The sequence below is a fragment of the Hippocampus guttulatus genome, chromosome 1, assembly GCF_054856545.1.
Source record: "Hippocampus guttulatus isolate MCC_2025c chromosome 1, RoL_Hgut_1.0, whole genome shotgun sequence".
NCBI lineage: Eukaryota > Metazoa > Chordata > Actinopteri > Syngnathiformes > Syngnathidae > Hippocampus > Hippocampus guttulatus.
The window spans coordinates 14,340,241-14,357,451 of NC_141261.1; the positions used below are offsets into that span (position 1 = coordinate 14,340,241).

At 43.8% G+C, this 17,211-nt stretch overlaps 3 protein-coding genes across 4 annotated transcripts; 2 read left to right on the forward strand and 1 right to left on the reverse strand.

The window, feature by feature from the left end:
- Positions 1-40: 40 nt before the first annotated feature.
- arl11 (ADP-ribosylation factor-like 11) lies at positions 41-4,109 on the reverse strand. The gene is made up of 5 exons (XM_086111900.1): positions 3,953-4,109; positions 2,116-2,181; positions 1,926-2,044; positions 1,685-1,862; positions 41-297 (listed from the first exon to the last, which is right to left on the reverse strand). The coding sequence occupies exons 1-5, from the start codon at positions 3,983-3,985 to the stop codon at positions 169-171; spliced, it is 525 nt and encodes a 174-aa protein (XP_085968026.1). The 5' UTR covers positions 3,986-4,109; the 3' UTR covers positions 41-168.
- Positions 4,110-5,239: 1,130 nt separating this feature from the next.
- Positions 5,240-10,083, forward strand: eef1b2 (eukaryotic translation elongation factor 1 beta 2). Its single transcript, XM_086111887.1, has 7 exons — positions 5,240-5,397; positions 6,681-6,803; positions 6,873-7,008; positions 8,051-8,117; positions 8,347-8,472; positions 8,683-8,750; positions 9,967-10,083. The coding sequence occupies exons 1-7, from the start codon at positions 5,318-5,320 to the stop codon at positions 10,051-10,053; spliced, it is 687 nt and encodes a 228-aa protein (XP_085968013.1). The 5' UTR covers positions 5,240-5,317; the 3' UTR covers positions 10,054-10,083.
- Positions 10,084-10,350: 267 nt separating this feature from the next.
- Positions 10,351-17,171, forward strand: zdbf2 (zinc finger, DBF-type containing 2). Of its 2 annotated transcripts, none has more exons than XM_086111923.1 (8): positions 10,351-10,471; positions 11,770-11,857; positions 12,242-12,405; positions 12,978-13,494; positions 14,497-14,619; positions 14,749-15,047; positions 15,514-15,652; positions 16,307-17,171. In XM_086111923.1, exons 2-8 carry the CDS (start codon positions 11,771-11,773, stop codon positions 17,105-17,107), a joined length of 2,130 nt encoding a protein of 709 aa, XP_085968049.1. In that variant the 5' UTR covers positions 10,351-10,471; position 11,770; the 3' UTR covers positions 17,108-17,171. The 2 variants fall into 2 exon arrangements, with proteins under 2 accessions (XP_085968049.1, XP_085968038.1); XM_086111912.1 differs by lacking the exon at positions 10,351-10,471 and adding an exon at positions 10,509-10,649.
- The last annotated feature ends 40 nt before the right edge of the window (positions 17,172-17,211 follow it).

Consider the following 17,211-nt stretch of genomic DNA (forward strand, 5'->3'; position numbering starts at 1 on the left):
GATGTGATGAAAGAAATAATGCAACTTGAATACACAACTGTTCAGGATCTAATTAGTTGGAGATGTATATGTATTTCTTAACTACATTCAAAAACACGACCTTTGACCCTATCACACTTCTTCACATTCTTCATGTATTCTCCTCCTCTTACTCCTCACGCCTTCAAGTTAGTTCTTCTTTATGAGCTTGGCGACGGACGTAAAGGCCTGACGCAGACCGATTCCTTTCAGCGCGCTGCATGCTTGAATCTCCCATCGCAGGTGCGGATAGTTGGACAATCCCAATTGGTTGGAGATCTGATTTCGAGTGGGTGTCAAGCAAAGAAGGCAGGGTGCAGAAGGGGTAGAGGAAAAAATAAGGATGAGTCGGAAGAATGACATACTGTAACTCCAAGACGTCTTGCAGCCAGCTTCACTTTGAAACAGTCATTCATGCCTTCGTCACATCCCGGCTGGATTACTGTAATGTATTTTACTTTGGAGTCAGCCAATCCTCCATGAAGCGTCTCCAGTTGCTCCAGAATGCTGCTGATTGCCTCTTGACCGGTACTCATAAGAGGGAGCATACAACTCCTACTCTGGCTTCCCTTCACTAGCTCACTATCCATTTTAGAGTTCTTTTTGAGATCCTAGGATTTGTTTTCAAATCTTGAAATGGCCTCACTCCACCTTACCTCTCTTACCTACACACCTGCCCCGGTGTTTCAGGTCTGCAGACCAACCATTATTAGAGGTACCACGAACTAAGCAGAGACTCAGAGGGGACCGAGCCTTTTCTGTTGCTGGTCCCGCTCTTTGGAATGAACTCCCACAGAAGGAATGAGTCAAGTTAAGGGAGTTCCCTGAATTCAACGTGAGTATACACAATACACAAATTTTCAAAATGAAAGACTCCATTGAGTGAATTCTGAGATTTGTTTCTCTTTTTTGAAGATAACTGCTGAAAACACGTCTGCAACTATGTCGTACTGAATTGTGGAGGTCTTGCACCAAATTGAGTTTTTCAGCATTTTCACTTTTCCTGATTTTTATTTTTTTTTAAACATGGCTAAACCCAATGATGCCTCTCCCCCATTATATAAACATTCGTGGGCAAGGAGGGAACAAAAAACAATCCGCTCGAGTACAGACATGAGGTTCGTGCTAGCATGGCCACTTTAGAGATCCTCGTTGTCACAACTTGGGAAAGCCCTGCAACGAACCGGTGAGAAATTGGCCAGCCATCAAAGGCTTGCATTTCCGCCACTTACACACAATTATGAGTAGGCTTAAGAAAACACATGAAGTTGAAGTACATGAAATGCTATCTATTTTTCATGTTGCGGTAAGGGTATTTGATTACCAATTGACAGTTGAACAGGGCAGGGGTCAGCCTAGTCAAAGGACACACCCGCAGCATTTGAGAATTTCAATGCTTTGCAGTTTTGTGCCTCATTTTTATATACTTGTTGTGGGGTTTTTTAGACTCGTTCAAATTTGGTAAGGCGATCTTTAAGATTGCTTCTTTAGAATGACGGTAATAATCATTGTGTCATTACAGTAAAAATGGTCAAATCTCACCATTTTATTTTGAAGACACATTCTCTAATTAGTTGGCTTCTTAGAAAATTTCAAATAAATTTAAGGTCCTACATTCAAGATTACAGGCTCCCGAGTATATAGAGATTTTTTTTTTTTTCTGTACCTCTTGTACAGTCATGGCGCCAGGCTGGTCCACCTTGTTAGCGAGAACCATCAACGGAATATCTCGTAGCCTTTCTTCACTCAACACCTTCTTCAATGCCTTCTGGGCCTCGGGCATCCGACTGGGATCGCTGCTGTCAACCATAAAGACCAGCGCCTTGCATTCATCCAGGTAGAACCTGAAAAAAGATGACAAAGAAGATAAAGAGGAAGTTGCAAACAAAAGCAAAACCTTGAATTACCTCCAGTTGGGCCTCATGCTTTTTTGGCCTCCCACATCCCAAACTGTCAGAGACGTCCTCTTGTCCACATCGAACGATCCGACATTGAATCCAACGGTTGGTGACGTGTCCATCATCACCTGTCAGGTCACAATCAGATCACGGTTGCGCGCACAGACAAAACACAAGGTCAAGGTGGCCACAGCCTCACCTGTCCGGTCAGCAGTCGAGTCAGCAAAGTGGTCTTTCCCGCCGAGTCCAAACCCATCAGGATGACCTGAATCCATGTTGGACATGCACTTTAGCTGAGCATTTTACCTCTAAAACTAATAGACCAGGGGTGTCAAACTCATTTTTTGTCACGGGCCACGTTGGAGTTACGGCTTCCCTCGGAGGGCCGGTGCAAAATCTCAACATTATTTATTACCTTTGACAATTTGATATTTCGGTACAGATTTCAGCAAGAATCATGATAGTTGACACACATGATTTGCTCCCGCGGGCCACATAAAATGACATGGGGGGCCGGATCTGACCCCCGGGACTTTACTTTGACACCTGTGTAATAGACCGTCTCACTATGACGTCACACGTACCGTATTTTCCGCATTATAAGGCGCACCCAAAAGCATTCCATTTTCTCAAAAGCCGACAGTGCGCCTTATAATCCAATGCGCCTTCTATTTGGATCAACATTCAGTTTTCTTGGACATAGCATTTTAAATGTTCTGTCAAGCGCTTTGTTACAGTTGCAGCGGTTGTAAATGTCAATAAAGCGGTCTTGCGGTGTATTGTATTCCCTTTAACATAGCTCCATCTAGTGGATGCATAAGGCATCCCCCAGGCACTTGTAATTTTGATTCTACGCGGCTTATAATGCGGCGCACCTCAGATATGAAAACAGTTTTGAAATAGGCCATTCGTTGAAGGTGCGCCTTAAACTCCGAAGCGCCTTATAGTGTGGAAAATACGTTACTTCCAAGTGGCGCCACGAGTCCACAAATCCCGACATGTTATTTGACAAAGGCTGAGCGATTGAGACAACTTGGCAAGTGGCTTGAATTGTGATTTTAGCCTTCTCCTTCATCGCCGTAGTTTGAATGTGTGAATGTCAGGCAAAAAGATGATACATAAGCTTTTTTTTTTTTTAGGGTGAGATACAACGGTACCCATAATTTTGATTCATCAGGTAAGTTGTTTCAAAAGTAGAGCAAATTCAGACTGAACATGGAGGAATTGGCCAACTAACAGCACAGACATGATTTTTGACAATGAAATAGATAGTAGCCTACTCAAATGCACGCCATTTTCTTAAATGACTCAGACAACCCAACCCAACTGTTTATTACATACAGTACAAGTCAAAAATTTCCTTCATTTTACAAATCCAATAATGGAGGTTTGGTCCCAGTCTGCCCCTTTTATAAAGTGGCTACTACCGGGTTAATCTTACATTTAAAAAACAAAACAAAACAAAAAAATATATATATATATATATACACATACAGTATATATACTGTATATATATATACACACAGTATATCTCTAGCGGTGCAACCCCACTCGTGGCAAACATATGTTTTTAAAATTGTTTCAGTTCAGCTCGGCTAGAGTCAATCGCTTTGCTGCCACTCAAAAGCATCCCACCGCTCATTGTTTAAAAATATTCCGAAGTGGGGCGACAGATGCGATCAGACCTGACGACTAATGCGAACCAATTTGTTAGTTTGTTTGCTTTGGCAGAATAGAATCTCATTTTATTTTAAAGTTTGACCTCGAAATCCCTTTTTAGTTCATCTGAACAACATGAAAGCTTTTAACATTTACAAAAGCAAAAATGTGTAAATGACAGCTGAAATTCGCTTTGGATCCAAACAATCGGATTGTTTGTTAACGTTTGTTCCATTTGTGTATTTAAACGGTGAGGTAGTGGCGCCTTTTTTTTTTTTCTTCAACCGGCTTAAAGGTGGATGTCGGTGTTGGTTCAACATGTTGAGCCAATGTGTGTGTTATCCGGTTATTGAGTGAACATGCCAAATCAACTTTACCTGTGAACGTTTAGATGACTGAATGAGACCCATAAATCCTCTTCTGCTCTTTGTCCCTTAAACTTCAGAATCTTGTCTGCTTCTTGCTAAATAAATGTATCAACCAAGGAAGGAACACATGACATCACAAACTGGTTTGACGGCATGTTCTTCATGCAAGCAGCACAAAAATAAACATGTTCTTGTTACTGTGGGCCTACAAAGAAACCCCCAGAACCCTTGATGATATGTCGTAGCAAAATTAAAACCAGAGGTGGCAAAGGTAATCACACTCTGTAATTTAGTAGAAGTAAAGATAATGACAATTCATCGTTTTTTTTCTCCATACTGTGGCCATTTACTTTTCTTTTGCTTCTGTACTCTGCAGCAGCTGAACTTTGTAAGTGGCCTGTTGCTTTAAATATTAATAGAATTTTAAAGCAACAGTTATGAGTAACATCCTTGAAAAAAGGTCGCTCAGGAGTGCACTGGGGGAACCTTTCCTAAGAATTTTGATAATTCAAACAACTTTTCCTCTCAAGAAAGTTCCCAAGAGAAAAAAATGATCTGAAGAAGCCCAACAATTACACCTTACCCTACGTGTATGTGTTTCTTTAGATTTCAAAGACAAATTTTTGAATACCAGAAGCTGGGTGGTTTTAATAATCTGGCCAGGGATGGGGCGACCCTGCCTCTGTACATCTGTTGTTCGTGCTTCCGTTTCTGCTGACCCATTCTATCCCACTGCCTTATCAAGTATCCTGAGAGGGTGGCTTCTTCTATTTTTTTATAATTTGAAAGTAGGGGGGAAAATGTACGTCCCTGAACTCAAATTGTTTGGTTTATTAAATGTTTTACAATATTTGTTTGTTGTTAACTAATACTGTATTGGACAACTTATTTATTTAAGTTAAAAAGGAAAACAAAGAAAAGAAGTGCTATAAAGGAAGAAATATTATCTTTTTTCCATAGTAGTTTATGAACAAAACTTGGAAAAATATATAATAATATAATAATTGTTTTCCGATTATAACCTTGGACACTTTGTTTATTTCAGGGAGGGCCGATCCAGACATTCACAACGTATGGGGAAAATATTATCTTCTATTTTCAAATAGATTTTGACTAGAATTATGTCCTGGCTTTTAACTGATCAATAGTGACAAAAACACTTCAAGGAAATAAAATTTAATTGAGATTCAGCAATTTGTTGGCTCTGTATTGCTTTGGTATCGGATGATCCCAAATTATGCAGTTGGGAACACTTGGGGAGGAGTCAGAGGCGTTGGTGTTGGATGAGGAGGAGGAGCCTCTTTCCGGCTATAAAATGGCGATTCGCTGCCACATCGACCCTTCTTCCTCCCCAAGTAGCAAACCGTTGTCATCATGGGTTTCGGTGATCTGAAAGCACCCTCCGGCCTCAAAGTGCTGAATGATTTCCTTGCTGATCGCAGCTACGTAGAAGGGTCAGTGCAGCTGCGGCATTATACGTGCAAATTCGGTCAAGAACAAGGATGTAGGTGACAGGAATTGTAGTGGTGCTCCTTGTTACCGGCGGCGCCATTTTGACTACGCGTGGCTAACGAGTAACATTTACAAGCGGAACGATGTGAATAACAACCTAACGGGGAAGTGTAGTCTGACGTCGTTATCTAGCTGGGCAGACTTATTGTATAAACTCGTATCGTTACGGTCAGTGCGTTGAGTTTAGGCACGTGGCACTTTGGAGACCAAATGAGATGCTTGCTGCTATGAGCCGCATGTTGGCGAACAGCTAGCTAGTGATGATTGCCGTTTGTATGGCGTGTCTTTCAACGGCATTTTATTCCTTTTGCAACATTCACCGGTACTTTGAAAGATTCACGTGCCTTCGATATAACAAGACCATAATTCTGATTCCTTTAGTACGTTCACTCTGGGTTAAATCAAAGTTTCATGAATCTGATTTTCACTGGGCACACCTACCATAGAAGTGGTCCTCATTTAATTTGATAAACACAAATACCTCAAACAATATTTGGCTCACAAAGTACCCCGATTGTGCCCAACATTAAGCTGCTGACTGCGTAGTGAGTCTTCATCACAAACAAGACTGGTGTTATTCCTGAAAAGTACATGTATTATTGTAAGCCACCTTTACCTTATGCACAGTTTAATATGGTGGGCTCATTTAGGAGAATAAATGAGCAACAACTCGATTGGAGTTCACTAAGCCAACTTCTGAGTCTTTTGGAAACTAAGCAATGCATATTGCATTAAATTGTCCAAAATTGATAAGTGGTGTAAAGTGGTCGAAAGCAAAAGCGAAATTGTCAGGTGTTTAGAATGGAACACGTTTTACATAAATTGTATGATTTGGTACAATAAATAAAAAGGAATTCAAATCTTTAATTTTCTTCGGGTTCATTTGGTTGAAAGTGGCTATAATATAAATATAAATGTCTAAATGGTATATGATTGATATATTTTTGTCGCTAAATTTGGAAATTGATGTATGTGGACACAAGTGGCCGACATAGAGCCCAGAGAACCCACCTCTGGAGGTGGAAAAAATATATATAGTTAATATTTCCTTTGTGCCAAGACTAGACGGACAACATGAATAAGCGCTTCCATACTATTGCTTTTCTCAGCTTAGTGCAAACAAATATAACTCATTAACATTGTTTAAAAAAAAAAAAGAGCAAAACACTTTGCTTTTTCCATACCTTGTACAGTCTGAGAGGACTAACCTCATATTTATTCTTAGGCATGTGCCTTCCCAGGCAGATGTTGCTGTTTTTGAGGCAATCGCAACCCCACCCCCAGCAGAACTTTGCCATGCCCTCCGTTGGTTCAACCATATCAAGTCTTATCAGAGCCAGAAGAACAGGTGTGTACCTTTGATGTGGTGACAGACGCAAGCTCTTTTGGGACTGAGACCAACGATCTGTTTTGTCAGTCTTCCAGGTGTGAAGAAACCTTTGGGTCAGTACGGCCCAGCAGGTGTGGGTGACTCCACCGCAGCAGTGGCCCAAAAGGCAGCTGCTGATGATGACGACGATGATGAGGTTGATCTGTTTGGCTCTGACGATGAGGTGAGGATGCAAATACAGTACTCCGGACTGGCCCTAAATGGCAGCATTTTGCTCCTAAAATTTGAGATGCTCTACTCATGCCAATGTTTATTTTTATTATTATTTTTTTGTCTACAAACTTTTCATCCACTCTTCAGACCATTTAACAATATCATCGTGAAAATTAGTGGAGTGAATATTTACTTTGGATGTCTTTTAAAAGTTGCACATGGACACAAAATTTCAGGTTTCCTGGTAAAAACTTGGTCTGGATCCCAAAATTCTGACTCGTACATCCAAAGAGGTTATACAGCAATGCATTAACTTGCGCATTAAATTTGTTCTGTGAAAATGCTTGTCGCACAAAATATATCTCAAATGGAAATGGCATGAATCAGTACAGTGCCCATTACATTTGCAAACATTACATTTTTGTAACCCCCCCCCCCCCCCCCCGTTTAAAAGAATACACAATTGTATTGCACTTTATAAACGCATCCAATACTATGATTTTTCATGCAATGCAAAGAATGAAACTGTTAGTGCATTATAATTCAATGGGCGGTTTGTAGTAGCTTGGCCGTCAAGAGGTCAAAATACTCAACACACGTAGACGTATGTAGATTTGATGATGAAATACAAAAGACGCCGGAATGTTTGGCGTTTTCCCCAGAGCATAAAGAATAAATGCCCGAGTATTGTATGTTGTGGCTGTCTGGGTTTCGACCACTTTTGCTCGAGTTGTTTATAATTACTGTGGCGCCAGTGCCAGTTTTGTCAGCCTATCACGTTTTGCATTAAACTCAAGAGATTACCATGAGATATTCAATACAGTTTTGTGAAACGGTTGAATTATCTTTTTTTTTGTGTAGTCCGTAACTCTAAACTGAGAGTGGCGATAACACGAGGAAAGCGTTCACTACCGAACAACATTGCGGCTTGACGTGAAGTTCGCCGCCGCCGTGGCTTTTACTCAAAGTATAGACAAAATCTGCCAAACGGCAAGATAGCACTGTATTTTCAAGGTGGCGTTCATGCTAACATATCATCTGTCATGTCCTAGGAGGATGCCGAGGCTGCAAGGTTAAAGGAGGAGCGCGTGGCAGCGTACGCTGCCAGGAAAGCAAACAGTGAGTGATCTTTATTTTATTTTTTGTCTTGTTTTTGGGACATCATCAGCCTGCACCAATAGCGCTGAGGATGTTAAGATTTGGACTCTCACTGATGATTATCAATCACCATCTTTCGGCTGACGTGTGATGTACGCTCTTCTTACCTGACCGAGTCCGAGGCGTGGCCTCGTTGGTACGGCTGTTAAGTAGTTTGTGGCGGTAACGTCCCTCCCCTCCTTCTCCTCAGAACCGACCCTCATTGCCAAATCCTCTATTCTTTTGGATGTCAAACCGTGGGACGACGAGACGGACATGGCCAAGTTGGAGGAGTGCGTCCGCAGTATTCAGATGGATGGACTCGTCTGGGGACAATGTGAGCAAGTGACGTTAGAAGTGAAATGTCGTAGCAACAATAGCGGATGCTGATTTCAGGGAGCTCTCCACTTGATGATGATCGTAACTCACCATCTTTCGTCTGAACATTGTGATGCCACTTCACTGATCTGATACAATTGGTGGAGTTTAGTTAGCTTGTATGTTTTGAAGTGAATCGGCCATGTTAATATTTTTGTTTATCTCGCAGCAAAACTCTTACCGGTGGGATATGGCATCAAAAAGCTGCAGATCAACTGTGTGGTCGAAGATGATAAGGTGAGGTTGGGGTTGTGATGATGCTGATGTCAATCATATCAATATTAAGTGTTGCCTCTCTTATGTTCTAGACTTCTTGCACCAAGTACCACTTAAAAAATATATTTGACTCTCCAAATACATCCCTAATAACAAACATTAAAACGCAATAGTGGACTAGACCACGCCTTAACCAAAAATGAGGCAGCGGTTGTATTTCTAAGGTGCATTATTATTTATCTGGAGTTGGGGGGGGGGGGGGTACTTAGAACTCATTATTAATGCATTTCACAAAACTTAAAAAAACATGTTATCCAAATATTTCAAAAGAAAGTTCTAAAAACTAAATGCATCCACGTACTTAGAAGTTGAATGCGACTGAACTGCACTTTACCAAAAAAAAGTCTGGCTCTTGGGGGAGCCTGCGTACATTGTCCAAATTCACTGGCTGGGTTCTCCGAAAGACGCGTTTTCGACCACATGACATCACTTCTGGTGCGATTCGACCACACGTGAATATCTAAATTCATATAATGCCTGTCCAAGTTTGCCACAGTTTATGCGGTCCACGGAGGCTGCAAGAGGAGGAGGCATTGGAGGGCCCTGCCTGCAAATTGTCTAGAGTTTGGAAACGCTGATGTGCGGTCAAATCACGCCGGAAGCGATGTCGCGCGGCCCGAAAATATGGCCCGTGAATTTGGACAAAGCCTTTCGGTCCAAATTCACAGGCTGCGTCTTACGAAGGCCTCCGTTTTCTGCCGCGTGACGCCAGTTCTGGTGCAACTCAAATCGCACATGATTTCCAAGTTATAGAATCAATTTATCAGGCTGGGTCCTTCAACATAAAGGTGGCTCCTCATTTAGCCTCTGCGGACTGCATAAACCGTGGCGAATTTGAACACCACGCGGGGAGAAAAGTTGCATCGAAAGTGACGTCATGCAACCGAAAATACGATCCTCGGGAAGACACAGCCTGTAAATTTGGACACAGCCAGAGACTCGCTGTTGCGACAATTTCACTTCATTTAAATTTACAGTGAGTTTTTCCACTTGTGTGTGCGCGTGCGCACAGTCGGCTTAAAGGATGTCACAGAGCATTTTTTGATGACACCGAATTCAGATTAACCGCGTAGATCCATTCTGTTTGTTGCTGTTGTGCATGCCTTTCTCGATCAGATTTGTATCAAAGATTCTTGATTCAGTTATCTGACTTGAGTTTTTTGGTTCTTTGCTTAAGGTGGGCACTGACATTCTGGAGGAGCACATCACGGCTTTTGAGGATTTTGTCCAGTCAATGGACGTTGCTGCTTTTAACAAAATCTGAGAAGAAAAAATAATAAAGCACTTGGGTGAATTTCATGTTTCTGATTATTATTATTATTTTTTGGTCATGACTTTACACTTCATTTACCCGCATCCAAGTTTTGGGGTCTAAATTACATTGGAATGGGTGATGGTGGGATTTTATTTAAAAAAAAAAAAAAGATACCAATGAAAGACTAAAATTTGTGATTTTCATGGTGGAATGGCTTCAAGATCCAATTTCTAAAATAACATCGTCACCTCAAATAGGACAATTTCGGGTTTCGTGGTTGAAGTATATTTCTGCGCTTGGCCTTTTGGTGGCGTCAAACACAAGCGCGATGGAGGGGCAAGCCGCAGAAGAAGAAGCAGAGCGGAAACACACGCAACCCAAAAGCGCGCGCCGGAAGATGATTTCCTTCCGTCCGAAAGTAAAACAGGTAAATAAAAAGCTGTTATCTGTCAAGGGCCATGCCCTTTTATGAGGTTGGCTTATTACACTGCAGCTGTGGCAAGCGATGGATTTAAAAGGTGGAACACGGACGTAACTACGTCACGTGATTATCCCCGGCTAACGCGGGTCCGAAGCCAGTTCAGAGTTACCAAAGAGACGCGACGGTAGCGATACTTGGTCTATGTTATGCCTCACTTGAGTGTCGGGCTGTCCAACTGCCGTCGTGTAGTCCAGAGCTTTGCCAACTTTTTCCGTCCGGTGACCCCTTAGGAGCGGGGCTTTATAAAGACCCCCCCTCCACTTGAAAATTCCCATGTAAAACGCGCTTACCATTTTCACCCTACATACACCTCAACCTCAACGTTTATGACGGAATAGTTTTCTGGGAAAGGTTAAAGCGTCCTCATAGTAAGCAAACGCTGCATGTCATTTGACAACGGCGGTTAGCCGGAAGTACACAAATTATTTTGCGGACCCCAATTTAGGGCTCACCCCGATCCCTGTTGCCTTTGATCTAAGAACTTCTGCTTAGACGCACACAAACACCGCCAAACCGAGTGATTTCTACCAGCGTTGACACCTGACAATTATAAAATAGACACAATAAAAAATCAGAACAACTGAATAAAATTGTGATGCAATTTTGGAAGAAGACTTTTTCAATACAGGCGCTATTCTCCTCCCCTCCTCACTTTGTTTCGTGTGTTATTTCTTAACATTGAAGTGTATTTGTGATGCAATTTTGGAAGAAGACTTTTTCAATACAGGCGCTATTCTCCTCCCCTCCTCACTTTGTTTCGTGTGTTATTTCTTAACATTGAAGTGTATTTTAACTCATTTTTATGTTGTACTGTATTTATTTTCAGTCACGCACCGATTCAAATTTTTAAACAAGATATACAGCTGTGTGCATATATGTATTTATGCATTTCAATGGGAGAATTTACCTTAATTTACAAGCGTCTCGGGTGACAAACGGGGGTCGTGAAACCCACTAAGTTTGTCAGTTGAGATACCACTGTACTCGATGACAACACACAAAAAAAATTGTAAAACATCATCCTTGCTAGAAGGCTAATTGGTGACAAAGTGGAAAGGTCAGAAAAGGCTTTGAACCACTTTAACTATTAAAAAAATCCTAAGAATTAGTATGACAACAATTAACAGTTTGTCTTTCTGTCTCCGTGAGATGTTGTCTGTCACAGTGGAAATATCTTGCCGAGTAAAGAAAAGAAGAGCAAATTGTATCAAATGATGACAAACTACATTGAACTTGTATCACAGGATGTGGGCAGAGTCTCAGCCAGGACCATCCAGATGCAGACCAGGTTACTGCACCTACTGCAGAGTCGTCTACAACGACCTCGATCAGGTGATGTGTGATCTTTTTCATGGAGCCTGTGTTGCGCTGGGCAATTCAAAGACACTGAGGGTTTTAGCAGGGGGGTGGGGGTGGAGGGGTACTGTTTTGTCTGTTTGTTTGTGGACCTTCATCACCATGAACTCACACCTACTTGCGGGCGACGATAGCTTCAATTTGGACCACGAGTAAACAAACCCTTCAATGTAATTTGTCCAAGGCTGCACAGGTTCAATTGCTCGAATGCTGATTTTAAGCCGCCTTCTCTGCCTCCTGAGTCTTAATGTGTGAAGTGATATGTATCTAACCGTGTTTTTTTTAATATTGTGGACTCTGCATGAAACATTTTAAATCTGCTTGGATCATTCTGCCAAAAATTCTGATTCTGAAATTCAGCACCTGGCCAGTCTCAGACACCTGGATTGTGTCCGAGAGTCCTCCAGGGGCTCCGTCGGTTCCACTTGTTCCTTTGCTGACAGCAGCCAAGCCAAAGGAACTCTGCTGGAGCGATTCCTGCAGGATGTCCTGTTGCACCACCCGCACTGCTACAATGACCCCAGGTAACAAAATCCCCAAAACGAGGGAAACCAAAAATCTCCTTCTTCAGATTATTTTAAGACTTTATGAAGTTGGTACATCTGTTGGATCGAATTTTTCTTCATGTGCAGTTGTGGAGAGACGTTTGCTGGATGTCTGCTGTAAGGGGGGGTGGGCATTGGGATTGGGCATCGTTTGTTAGGAACGCATCTTGTTGAGAGGAACTTTCCAAGAAGAGTGCAAATTGTATCACACATTGGACGATCTAATTAATGATCATAAAGCTTCTTCAGCTGGTGCTGAACTGCAGAAAGGCACCAAAAAACAAAAAAAAAACCAAACATCTTGCCAAGCGGCTATTTTGCAGCGCTGTTTCAATGTCAGTTGTCGAGCCACAGGCAGGGGAAAAAAGCTTCCAAAAACTGCAGAGCCTGAAGCTGAGTGCCCCCCTCCCTGTCAGAATGATACCCGAAACAAAAAAGCAATAAGAAAATTGAAATCTTTTTGAGTAGTTGATTCACCGCCATTGACGAAGCACATTTAGTTTTGTCGGCTTGTTCAGGTGACGGATCGTTCCGTATGTCTGTGTCACTAGACCGTCTCACGCGGACCTCCCGTCCATCTGCGCTCCGCTTATGCCAAGGGAGGAGCTCGATGAAGTCTGTTTCTCTGGTGACGACGACTTGTCGTTGGGTACGCGCGAGCGCCTGCCCAGCTCCAACAACGTGTCGACGAATCAGGAAGAAGATGTCGGTGGCCCCTGTTGTCAATTGGAGAAGAGACTATCGGAGGGGGCGGGGCAGGAGAGGCCTTCGACTCAAGGAAAAGAACAAGAGGAGGCAAGGACCATCGACTCAAGGCACACAACTGTGCCTAAACATCGGGCCCCTCTGCCTGCACGCGGGAAGGCACACAGGAAGATTGACAGGAGGAAAACCAGCAAGCCTCCGACGTCCGTCCTTTCACCCGAGGCGCCACATGCAGACACGTGCCCCTTGCCTCCCTCTGTGCCGCAGCCTTGGCACAGCTGGCGGAAGGAGCGGTGGGCGGCTTTCAAAGAGGAGGCCTTTGGCACGTCGCGCGGTGACCTCGTGGACCAAACTATTGAGGAGGTCGGTCCAAACGCTTTCTCTTGGCAGTAGGGTCGCAAAAGATGGAAAGTGTTTCTTCCTTTTTCGGAAAGTCTCCGAGAAATTGCAATTGGGAAGTTAAGATGGGGAATGTGGAAATACAGTGAGTCCTTACGATTCCATCCATTCATTTTCTGAACCGCTCTATCCTCACAAGGGTTGCGGGGGGAGCTGGAGCCTATCCCAGCTGTCTTCGGGCAGTAGGCGGGGGACACCCTGAACCGGTTGCCAGCCAATCGTAGGGCACACAGAGACGAAGAACCATCCGCGCTCACACTCACTCCTACGGACAATTTAGAGTTTTCATTCAGCCTGCCGTGCATGTTTTTGGAATGTGGGAGGAAACCGGAGTACCCAGAGAAAACCCACGCAGGCCCGGGGAGAACATGCAAAATCCACACAGGGAGGCTGGAGCCGGGATCGAACCCACGACCTCTGCACTGTGAGGTCGACGCGCTAACCACTGGACCACCGGGCCGCCCCCTTACGATTTCATTTTTATTTTAAAAATAAATTATTATTATTAGACATGGCTATGGCCATTGGGAAAAAGAATTCATTCCCCGTTGTGAAGTTAAACAAGTGCTGAAGGATATCGGAATCTGCATCAGCCTAAAAATATCCATACCGGTCCAGCCCTACTTACTTGCTCCTTTTTTTTTTTTTCTTCAATCATACATATCATATCCATTGTTTGATCATGCCTGGAACTTTAGCATGCAGCACAAAGCAGGAAAAAAAAAATCAACCAAGCAATGCAATGTAACTCTGTGAACTACTCATAAGTTGGTGCGCTTGTAAGTCTAAGTAACAGTGTACTCAAGTAAAAATGCGTTTTAATGTATTTTTTATTAGGGTCATGCTAAAAGATGAACTACAGATTGTAAATTCCCAAACAAGACGTATCCTTATTCAACTATTCTTTTCCTCTTCCCCCAAGTCTCTTTGTTGATGCAAATGCTTTTGATTTGTGTCGGCCTCCAGGTTATCCAAACATGTTGCCATGGCGACAGTTTGACTTCCTTTCCGCTCGAGGAGACAGACAGCTTTCACGCCAGTCTGCCTCGCTCGCTTCAAACACAGAGTGACTGGGACTCCCCCGGACAGGTGAGCGCAGAAGGAAGAGCTCGGGGGGGGGGGGGGGGCACTGAGGCACCTCAAGGCACTGAGGAACACATTTTACATTGCGAAGAAAAAAAAAAAAGTCTCTTTTGAAGATAAGGCATGTGTTTCCAGGTGGATTCATGTGTCCCGCCGGTACAGACGCCGTTGAGGGATTTCAGCCATCTGACTGATGTTCGGGTGGATTTGACAGACCAGGTGTACTCCCATCAGCTGGAATCGGTCCTCCACAGCGAGCGGCGACCGGTCCGACACGGAGTATTCAGGACGGGACCGAGAGAAGTGCCGGAGTCTTTCAAAGGGAAGACTTGGTCCCAGATCGAAGAAGAAGATGAGAAGAAGGTTGATGACCTGGTCCGACAGTTCAGACAAGGTCGTTTTGTCTGCTACTTCGACAGTGAATCCCTAGCCAGGTCATATGTTTAGTCGCACCTTTGAAAATTCCACGACGTGAAACTTCTCAATTTAAAACGCGTTCATTTACCGTACTGTATTTAACTTAGCTTCCCGTGTTCCAAAAATTGAAGACTCTAAAACAGGCATGTCCAGCTTTGGTCCTCGAGGGCCGCTCTCGCGCAGGTTTTACACATCTCCCTCCTCCAACACATCGGATTCAAACCATCAGCTCTGAAGAAGCCTGATAACAATGCAGATTTTTTCAAATCAGGTGTGTTGGAGGCGGGACATTTAAAACAGGCAGGGCAGCGAGCAACCCTCGAGGACCAGGTTTGGACCCTCCTGCTCTAAATTGTCCATAAGGGCGAGTGTGAATTGTTTTTTGTCTCCTCATGTGGACAGATGAATGTTTTTACCTCAGCATTAATGCCTTAACCGTAAATGTTTATGGCTCACTCATTTTGATGGTTTCTTACCTACAAGGTGCGGCACCAGAAGCAAAAACGTGAACGGACCTGATCAGACAGCGGCGGAGTCGGATGTGGCTCTTCTACCTTTACTGGACCATGATGAGGAAGAAGTTCCGAGAAGGCGGGACTTCAGAATGGCCTCCAGGTGTCAGGTGAGTGCAACAGAAACATCGGCAAATATTTAGAGCTGGCAAACATACTCAGTGCGAGTATGTTTCTACTTGGTAGAAGTACCAAAAAAAAAAAAAAAATAGATAAGGTTGAAGTCCCGAATTCACTCCTTCAATAAAAATAAAAAAGCACAGTCTCAAAAATTTACGAAAGTATGAAGGTAAAAATGGGTGGCTGGTGCTCCAGTGGTTAGCACGTACAAGGTGTGTTGATATTGTAACACAAACCATGCAGCAACACACATAGACAATGTAAGGCTCACAGACATATATTCTTTATCCTCTGATGATGAATATTTCTGCCACTGAAAAATTGACATTGTCTCCATGTACAATATATCTGTATGGCTGTCTTTATTGCCACCAAGTGGCCAAGGCGCACACAGACCCAAAAGCAGCACGATATCCACTGAAGTGAGCGAGAAAGTTTCAAACTTTTTCGTCAGCTTTGATTTTAGGATTGCTTCGTTTTCATGAAGGTATGATATTCAAGAGTGCTAGTTTTGGGTTTCTTCCTGGTCCTTCGCATAAATTCCCGTTGATGGTCATACGAATAAGTTTCGAACTGGAACTATTTCCCAACGCAGCTGATAGTTTTGATGACTGAATTGTTGTCATCCCCTCACCCCCCTCCAGGTGGTGAAAGTGAGTCATGCCACTCAGACTGTCCGTTTGGTCGTCCCGACTGTCTGTCAACCAGCCCTAGAGGCCACGCCCACTCGCGTCCATGCAGGCGATCAGGCGGGAACGAAAAAGACTCCCGAGGCACAGTGGTCTCGCCTCCCGCCCTCATACTCACCCGTCATCACGCCGCTGCAGCCGAGCACGTCTCTGGTCTACCTTCTCTGCTCACCTACTTTTCCCGGGAGCGCCCACACACCCGCCACAAGCCCCACCTCCAAACGCAGCAGGAAAAGACAACGGCCACCTGACTTTCACAGGCAGAAGGTCAAATACAAACAATTCCCCCTGCGCTTTTATGACCACCGCACCAATCGCATCATCAAGAACCCGCCCAAAAGTTTCAAGGTGAGTCCAAGCCCCACTGCCTCCAACCCCTTGCCGCCATGTGTACGTCAGCTGTTTCGAAGTCTGAGCCCGGACCTGAACACAGAGAGGCGGTCCGGGGAAGGTGGCTCGGATTCTCCCAGGGTCAAAAATCAGAAGCCGTCAAGCACTCCCAGCACAGATTCAGCACGGACTCATAAACACAAAACCTCTCCTCTGGTGCGTCGAAGTAGGTCTGAGGAGCCAAGAATAGGTAGCGAAGAAAAGCCACGCCCCCCGAAGAGGAGAGTGAGAGTTCAGACCACACCTCCACCACCCAGGAGTTGTGGACTCCGTCGAAAGGACTCTGGACCCCTGTCCCTTACAGAACCAAACCTCCGGCGAGGAAGGTCTCAGAGGAGGAGGTGCTGTGTAAAGACTCCAAAGTAGCATAGTTGTTACAACGCCAACACTTAGGGACCATTTCAAAATAAAAAAAAGGGAATTTAAAAAACATGTCTTTTTGGCCGCTCATTTTCATGACACAACAGAAC